General features: G+C 41.9%; 1 protein-coding gene across 1 annotated transcript; it reads right to left on the reverse strand.

The window, feature by feature from the left end:
- Positions 1-959: 959 nt before the first annotated feature.
- On the reverse strand, positions 960-8,995 carry si:ch211-157c3.4 (LITAF-like zinc ribbon domain-containing protein). The gene is made up of 5 exons (XM_012873105.3): positions 8,888-8,995; positions 5,111-5,160; positions 3,430-3,528; positions 3,090-3,273; positions 960-2,322 (listed from the first exon to the last, which is right to left on the reverse strand). The coding sequence occupies exons 2-5, from the start codon at positions 5,154-5,156 to the stop codon at positions 2,205-2,207; spliced, it is 447 nt and encodes a 148-aa protein (XP_012728559.2). The 5' UTR covers positions 5,157-5,160; positions 8,888-8,995; the 3' UTR covers positions 960-2,204.
- Positions 8,996-9,626: the final 631 nt, after the last annotated feature.

Below are 9,626 nucleotides of genomic sequence, written 5' to 3' on the forward strand. Positions count from 1 at the left end.
TTCAGAGTCAAAGTCAAAAACTAGCTTAATCAAAGATGAAAGTAAGTGAAACAAATTGATATAATTCTGAACATCTCAATGCTTGCACTTTTTTCCATAAAATTCCATGAAGCGGTAGGCTAATGTACATCTTATATGTAATGTAGTATGGCATAGCCATGTACTGTGGATATAAATGTAGGCTATGAATATGATCAATATCAATGTAGGCTATAAATTAAGTCCACTTTCTTGCATTGCTTCTGACCCAACAACTTCTATGCCGTTTAGTCTTTTATTCAATTTGCATTGTATTAAAATATGATAACCTATTCAGCGGTCACAGTAGGTAAATGCTGCCACGTGTGGTCCTTGAATTTGAGGAAATTGGTCCTGGAAAGTCCTTGAAAGGTCCTTGAATTTGATGTTCACCAAGGTGTGGGAACCCTGGGTTTAGCTGCAGGAGGGACAGGTGCACTTCACAGAATAGATGGCATCATAAAAAATGAAGTCGATTTCCTGTCACAAAGCCCGGATCTGAGTCCAATCGAAACATTTGTGGGATGGCTGAAAGGCGCCGCGTGAGCTCGGTCACACACCACCCTCTGTCACGAGGAAAGGGGCCAAAGTTTGAGTTAATTATTGTGAGCCCCTTTGAGGAGGACACCCAAAGCGTTTGAAGTGAGGCTGTCTAAAAGGTCGTTCTAGGGAGAAATGAATGCTGAGCTTTAAGGACGGAAAAAAAAAGCAAAGATTTGGTTACTATTACCAACCTTGAACAGGACATGCCTAGTTCAAGGTCTAGAAATGCCTGCTTTCAACTGCGGGTACCCGTGGAAGTCTGATTGGTTTCCTTGTCTCTATAAACTCTCTAAACAATGACCTCGGACAGAGGCCAGCAGGCAAGCACCGTCCATTTTACACACAAGCTAGTTCAAAAACGCTTCTCCACAAACAGAAACACAACAGGGAGCTATATGTCATCGATATATCCTTTTTTATTTTTATTAGAGAAACAATATTTACCAGCAGACAGTAGATAACGGAAGTCCAAGCGTGCTCAGTTTCACCGAGGGATGAATCCGAGGCGAAGCATGTTAGCTAGTCGTTCAGAGAGACAGAGGATCAATCGTGTAAGCAGCCAGTCAGGTTTGGACACAGGCTCTCATGCAAGGGTTTGTCTTTATTTTTGATTCCTGCTTCTGGGAGCTCCCCGTTTCAGTGCTGAGAGCATAGAAAGCAGCAATCAAAGCAAAGGGCCGCCATTTTTAAAAGGGCCTTTGGAGTTGTTCCACTACTCGTTTGCTACAGAACCCAATTTAGTTTGGTTCATAGTTTTGATGTCTTCAGTTTGTATCTACAGTGTGGAAACGGAAAAAGAAAAGCCATTGAATGACGAAAATGTGTCCAAACTTATGACTAATAGTGTGTCTGTGTGTGTGTGTGTGTGTGTGTGTATATATATATATATATATATATATATATATATATATATATATATAATTTAATTTAATTTACCTAAATCTGCTTTGAGGAACAGATTCCAATGATTATTTGGTGTGTAAACTTTAGTGGAATAATAAAAGTGCAGTGTTTTTTCAGTATACATGTGTAAAACGTACAGGTTAGTTCAAAAGGCAGAGTCTCACAGGCGGAAACCTTCAACAAAACATGCCAACACGAGCGTTGTGTGCACTGACTCTGCTCCAGCAGCTACTCTCGCCTCTACCCTGTGCCTTTCTGTACCGTGTTGGGTGGTTTCATTGGGTCGTTTTGTTCAAAAGTCCCTCCAAGCGGCGACATGATTGGTTAAGATTGCGTAGACCCTATCAAACACAAATAATCTGTATACAAGTCTTCATTTTTTACCAGCATAACGTCAGACCTACCAGAGGTCACGATGTTTAATTTACCGTTTCAAATATCTGGCAATACAATCACTCCCGGTTTATTTGTTAATATTCTAAAGCAGAACAGAAGTCATTTTTTATAATGTCTAATATATATATATATTTTTTTTGTTGTTGCTTTGAGTAAAAAACAAAAACAAAGATTCGTCCATAGAAATAAGCGAGTCAGTGTCCAAGAAACGCTTGAGTTGCCTGTTGGCCGGTCCTCGTGGATGATGGGGGGGGGGGGGGGGGTGAGGAGGGATCCGGAGGCAGACAGAGCTGACAGGATGGTGCTTATTATTTCTATGGGTCCATCTCTACCCCGGCTGTTTCTCATTTGCAGCACTGCTTCTTCTCAATGTGGAGGACTCTGGTGCAGCGGGGGCACGTGTGGTAGGCGTCCTTGAAGCTGTCGACGAAGAACGGGATCAAGCAGCAGCACAGGAACAATCTGCAAAAAAGCAAAACAAAAAAAAACTTCAGATTTGACTCGACCTGACTGTTGCGGAGGCACAAACCCCTGTTTTGTTGTTGTTGGGAGGGGTTCATGGGATATTCCGTGAAGTAGTAAGTATTGCCTGTTCTTCATTGAAATATAACTCAAGCTCAGTCAGGTTATACTTTGTCTTGCAGAAGATTTTCCTTTAGGTTTAGATTTGATCTTTGACTAGGCCGTTCCAGCACAGGGCTGCACTTCGATCTGAACCATCTCCTTCTGGCTCTGCCTGTATGTTTAAGGCCGTTGTCCTGCTGGAAGGTGACCCCCCCCCCCCCCCCCCCCCCCCGGGTTAAGTCTTTTGCAGCCTTTATAATTATATTTGGCTTCACACATCGTCTCAACTATGTCGACCAGTTTCCCATTCCCTGCTAACGAAAAGCCTCCCTTTAGGCACCATTTTATTATTTTTCTTTTTTTTCTTTTCTTTTTTTTTTTACTGTATTGGTGGCTTAAAGGAAGATAAATACAAATTTAAAATGAAATCCAGGGTGCAAAAAGGTTCCCATCTTTACAATAGAGTCCAGAAATTGAAAGCATCCGTCATCCCATCCAACAATTAAAACCTGAAGCTTTCATTGAAGACCAAGGTGGAGAACGTTTGAAGGCAAAGGCCTTGAAGGTAATTCTCTTTGTATAAATACGAACCACACATCTTCACACCAATTTTTTTCCCCCCCTTATCTGGGAGCAGTTTAGTGCACATGTCGTCGTACACTCACCCACAGCAGATGAAGAGGATGCACATGAGCCAGGCGTACGTCCCTGCTTTGTAATGGACGTTGGTCATGACCTGCTGCTGGCAGCTCGAGCATGTCGTCATGCCGGGTGTATGGCCCAGAGTTGTATCGTGGCTCACATACTTCTTTTTGCCTTCGCCGCCTTCCCCTCCTCCGCTGGTGAAAACTGAACAGGATGGGTAAAAAAAAATAATAATAAAAGAAAAGGAAGCAATGTTGACTAACAGCGCTGATGGAAAGGTTTCTTATTTAAAACCATGAAAACAAAAGAGCACGTGTCTTTCTACGTTGAGAAGAGGTGCGCCATGATGTGTGAAGCTACCTTGCGAGACCGAAGAGGGAGCAGCGACCTGCTCGTGGTCAGGAGGGGTGAATGGGGTGTGCACGTGGTAAACCTTCACGCCCGAATCCTGAGTTCCACCTGGATCAGACAAATGCAGGAGGAAGAAGGAGGGCGTTAACACCCAGACGTTTTTGTTTTTGCTTGTGACAATGAGCCGCGCCTTGCAAAAAGCATCACCCCCTGAACGTTTTGCCACGTTACTGCGCACAGACCTAGGGTGTTCCAAAGGGACTTTATACCATAAGCAACACAAAGTAGAACAACTATCAAGTGGAAGAAAAAGTATAGATTATTTTGCAAAACTTTTCTTTCCCCCAAACGATATTAAATGTACTAAGAATTTGCATTTACCCCCCCCCCCCTTCAATTTATTGAAACATTTCTAACTGCATTCAAAGCTAAAGCTATTCCTCGAGTACGGTTGTGCCTTTGCAAATCTGGAGACTTAAATTTTTACCCAGCATTATTTTCGAAAACTATTTTCTAAGTAATGCCACAGATTGTCAATGGCATCAAGGCAGACTTTGACTAGGCCATTCTAATAAATGAACTCGCCTGAATGTAGCTCCAGGATATCCTCCCATCAACTTGGACTAGTTTGTCTGTTGTTTTTGGGGATATGTAATTCAATTCAATTGTATTTATATAGTGCCAATTCATTAAGCATTTCATCTCAAGGCACTTTCTAAAGTCAAATTCAATCAGATTATACAGATTGGTCAAGCATTTTCTATCTAAGGAAACCCAGTTGATTGTATCAAAGTCTTGACAAGCAGCATTCACTCCTCCTGAAGAAGCGTAGAGCCACAGGGAGAGTTGTCTGCATTGTTAATGACTTTGCAGCAATCCCTCATACCGAGCAAGCATGAAGCGACAGTGGAAAGAAAAACTCCCCTTTAACAGGGAGGAAAACCTCCAGCAGAACCAGGCTCAGTGTGAACGGTCATCTGCCTCCCGCAGTACGATGCTGCCACCATCATGCTTCACAATGGGGATAAGGTGTTCAAATTCAGTTCACCTTCTTCCACATGTTTCATGTTCATTGCACATGGCATGGGGAAAGCTTTAAAACGGGACCTTGTTCAACAACGGCTTTCATTTTGCCTTAAAGGGCAGATTTTGTGGCGTGCACAACTAGTGGTTGTAAGGTCAGCAGTTTCTCCCACCTGAGCTGTGGATCTCTATGGCTCCCCCCATAGCTGCCACGTGCTTCTCTCCTTGCCCGAAGTTAGTTTAGATGGACGGTAAGGTCACTGTAGGTGTGAACTTGTACCATACTCTATATTTTCAGATGAGACGTTCTAATTCCAGGATATTGTTTGACAAGCTAACGCGGCTTTAAAACTTCTCCACAGCTGAGGCCTTCACAGAACAGCTGGATTAACACGGAGGACAACGGCACATACGGGTGGACTCTGTAAACAGGTTATTTGACATTTAAAGACAAACGGCGTGCAGTGGACTTTATTTAGGGGCGTCAGAGTAATGGAGGGGTGCCTTTTACTTGACAATTACAGTCTTCTTTGTGCTGGTATTTATAAATAAACATAAAAAAAACAAGGTTTTTGGTTGCAATGTGACAAAAATAGGGAAAAGGTCAAGGGGTATGTGACCGTTTTGCAAGGCGGTGTCCATGAGGGTGTGTGTGATTGAAGCATACCTTGGATGAGGTAGGGAGGAGGGTCTGCTGTTCCACCTTTGCTCATATTGCTGCACAGAAAGAAAAGACATTGCATTATTAAGAAGGGCCCCTTGAGACAAACAACGTTGGTGCTCTGTTGATTGTTCCCGTTCAAAATCATGCGGTAGGATGCCGCCAGCCGCCTAAAGGGGGAGCCAAACCCCGCTGGTGAACGTGTTCCTGCTCCTGGTTTCTACCATCCCTACTTTTGCTCTGACACACACATGTACAGAGTCCCCGGTGATGACTTGGTCAGCTCAGGGCTGGTATATGCTCTGCATTGTGTGCATGCTTTGTGTCTGCATCCCCAGGAAACGCCTGGGTGTGTCCCTGACTGCATGTTTCAGGTGCGGCCAACCACTGAAACTCTTCCTGAACAAAGAAATGCTTCCCATGCACAGGTGATGGGAGGCAGCAATCTCTGTTTTTTTTTCTTCTTTTCTTTTTCTTTTAAAACATTTGTTAGCCTACTGTGGTTAACGAGAAATGCCACATCTCCTGCCTTTCCAATGCCATCTGCAATATTAGATCTCGAGGTTCCTGCTCAGATCACAGCTTGTCCATCAGTACCACATGAAATGCGCTCCTCTCTGTGTTTTATAGAAGACTCAACTGTGCAAACAACTGCAAAAATCAATAGTAGCCAAAATTGTGCCTGTAGAAAGTTCTTTATTATGCTAATAACCGCCATCATTACATTTTTTTTTTACATATAATCCAATTATCAAAAAACTGTGCATTAAAAGAAGACAATGTTTTTTTTTTTAAATGCACGTGCAATCAGCTAAAATAGGTTTAGATAATTTACAATTAAAACACCTTTTTTTCTCCTATTTTTTGCTCTGAATGCATGTGTTAAACAGATCTTATTTGCTTCTCAGTGAAATGCTCTGAAATCTCTTTAGAATACCCCCTCCTTGTTCTTTCCTGTCCCCTTTAAATAGCAAAACATCTTATGATTGGCCAGCTGATTTGCCATAAATGGAAACTAGAAATGTTTTCCAGTGGTTTTGCATCTGTGTCTTTTAGGAAAAAGATTTTTGATTTCCTTTTTGTTTGGTCTTGCAGAAATTGTGCAGTGGCAAAAAGGCATCATGCAGTCTGTTACAAAGTGAATCAAAGAGCCACAGAACAGCTTGTATATCGCCTTTAAGAGGACCTTTAAGTAAGAAATTAGTGTTTTAATTTGCTATCTGCTCCAAAACATTGTGTGCATGCCACATTATCTTTTATGAGTGCCTGCTGCTGAAATTATTAAAAAAAAATAAGTGGGAAGTAGTCTTTGATATAGGTATGAAAAAATGATCCAGTTCATAAGATATCAAAAAATTTAAATATTTTTGCAATGTTCCAGCTGTATTCAGAGGCAATACTGACCATTTATTTTGGTGATACAGTTCACTGGGGTTTACGCTTACATGGGTTCCTGCAGGTAAAACTGCTGCTTGCAAATAAGCGTGCGTTGTCCTCCGCCTTTAATCTCCGAAGGAATGATCAGGAAACTATTTTATCCAAGAATAGATCACCTAAATGTGCAGATTATTATTTTGCACTGATCCAACTTCAGCTCAAAACGTACTAAAAAAACAATTGGTTTGTTAATCACGTGTTTACTGGGGTTTGAGTTGGCGAAGCGTCGGATTTTCTCACACAGAGGGCCTGCATGCATCCTTCAGCCAGCAGAGGAATGCTACGGGGCAGCATGCTTCTCTCTCTGTCACAGACCGAGTCAGGGTGTGTCACTCAGATCTGGTGATGGCAAACCCAGACACGATCGGTTCATCACGACCTGCCCCTCGTCCGATTTGCGTCTGTTTACGAAATCTTAATGTTGCAACCTCAGCGTACACTTTTATCAGAACAGCTGTACATGCTGACGGTAGAGGACTGAGTCCAGATCTCAGATATCTGGCAGCTTCGTTACCCTCGGGCTCTGTTCCTGTGGGGTTTTTAAAACAGCTGCCATCCGTTTCAGGTTTTTCAAGTATAACAGTTGATCGTGTAAAAGATATCTCTCTCAGTTTTCCGAGTCGCAGATTTTCCTCTGGAATAGCTTACCTGTCAGCCACATGGAAAATCTGACAGGTGATGGAGAGGACGATTAGGTGTGGTGATCAAAAAAAGTCTACTTCGCCATATTGCTAAGGTGCTTTCAGGCCACTCTCAGACGGTTAGATTAAAACAATCCATCCTCTGATAACTTTAAAACAAGTGTGAAACAAGGGTGTGGACAGTTTACTGGGTTACACGCCGAGTCCTAAATCACCGTACGTGTTCTTGAAACAAGAGATAATTGAAAAACCAAACAGGTTCTAACCAAGCAGGTTTTTAGGTGACCAGATTAGGAGTTTGGGCACGACCTAAAGTCCCAGCTCTCTCGCTTTGATCCTGAACGGTCCTGTTTCTCATGCTAATCCCATGAACCGTATCGGAGTCGCAGGCGTGGCGTGTTACCGTGCAGTTTCTGTGCCACCTGTGCTGGTCCAACCTGAATGAGACGGTGCTGGGAAGTTAATTTTCGATCAGCTGATGGAGGTGGAGACAAGCGGTAACATTAAGTTCCCAGGCTGACCCCCCCCATCCCTGCAGCTGTCTATCCGAAGTTTGAATTTGGGCCAAAGAAAGCACACAGAGGCATTTCCAGAAACAAACAAATCTGTTCTTGTTGTTCTTGTTTTTTTCGTTAAAGCCTAAAAATGTTTGTACCGAGAAACTTCACAGAACGCAGGCTGTTTAACTAATCTAAAAAAATTATATAGCCCACTGCGGCCATGAATGGTGAATAAAACCAAACGTTCAGTCAGTGCATCCCTAGCTGTAAGCTAAACCTATTTGGAAAAAGGTAAAATGATCATAAAACAGTGTATTTTTTTTCCCTGATACAGGTACACTGTCAAGAACAGCAGTGCTTGATAATAAAGTTTTCACCTCCAATTTAAAAATTATTTAAAAAAGCTCATTCTCCCTGCTCTTTGTCTGCTCGAGTTGATGACATCAGAAGAGGCCCAAGCATCGATCTGATCAGCTGCTGTGAGTAAACGCCATACACAGATTCCCAAGCATGCAAGTGACATTTGCGTTTCAAGGGATTAGCCTAACCTGTTTGAGTCTTATGCCTTTTGTGATGTCACCAGAAGCTGTGAGTGTCGAGGACTGTTTTTTCAGAGCGTCGATTTCACAACGACCTTACACTAAACAGCGAGACAAAACAGAAAAAAACGATTATGATAGCGTGCTTCATTGGGTGATAAACTGGATATATACTGAGTTTGACTGATTTTACACAACAGTCTTGCTAGTAGCTTTAAATATACTGTGTAAAGCTTTCAATTTATTTTCCCCGTTTGAAGCTAAGAAAAGAAAACTTCCGAGTTTTGATGTTAAACTTTTTTTTTGGTTCTGTTGAAGCCAAAAGTTATTTTTTTTTTACGTTTGCTGGTTTTATTCATTCTCAGTCTCACAGTCAGAGTGTGTAAGATATGATATTTCGGGTTAAAAAGGGTGAAATCGCTATAATCCAATATCCAAGCAATAAATACCACACAGCAAGAACTTTAGTGGAGGGCTTCTGATGAGAAGAAAATCCAAAATCTGCAGGTAATCATCCTCCTTTTTTTTTTTTTTTTTTTTTAACCAAATCCAAACTCCCTCAGTCCTGAATCAGACCCATTGTCTCCTCATACTGTATGATCATTAATAATATAATAAAATAATGATTAAATTAACAATAAAATGTAAATATTCCTACAGTCTTACCTTGGCGGTGTGTCGCTGAGAGTATGCAGGCAGGTGTGCGTGTGTGTGAGTGCGAGTTGCTCCTGCGGATGGTGACTTGTGACGGATTGAAGCTGAGCTCATAACCTGCCTCTCCTCTACCTCGCCAAGCCTCACCTCTGACCTGCCCACAGGCTCCGCCCTCACCATAATAACAAAGAACAAGAAGCCGTAATGACTCACTCAGTGGTTGTGATGGAACAGCCTGTGCTGACCGTGTTTTTTTTTTTTTTTTTTTTTTAAGTAACCTGCTAGTTGTTTCCAAGAGATTATTGAGGGAGTGTATACGTTTGTGACTTTCTTTCTATACGATTAACCAGTTTCTCTACAATGTCTTGTTCTGATTAAGCAAACGTCTCCAGTCAGAAACAGATCAGAGTCGTTTCTTAACTGGAATTTCACCCAAAGGCCACAGAGGAACCGGATGACACATATTTGCTTTTTTTTACTCTCAAGAATCCGGAGAATGTTTATGACCAAAGACAAACCCTTTTGGCAAATTACGGGTTGATTTTTACAAGTTGCTGCAAAAGAAATTGCTTTGATTCAATGTCATCAGTCATGCTAAACAGGATAAACTACAATTTTGTTTTGTTCAAAGTGAATAAAACGAAAACATGACTGTACACCACCTCATCTGCCTGAGCAGGACTGCAGAGATTTAAATGTTGATTCTAAAGATCAAAACTAATATCAGACGCTGCTAACCAGATACAAATAT

This window comes from Fundulus heteroclitus, chromosome 16 (genome assembly GCF_011125445.2).
Source record: "Fundulus heteroclitus isolate FHET01 chromosome 16, MU-UCD_Fhet_4.1, whole genome shotgun sequence".
In the NCBI taxonomy this organism is placed as follows: domain Eukaryota; kingdom Metazoa; phylum Chordata; class Actinopteri; order Cyprinodontiformes; family Fundulidae; genus Fundulus; species Fundulus heteroclitus.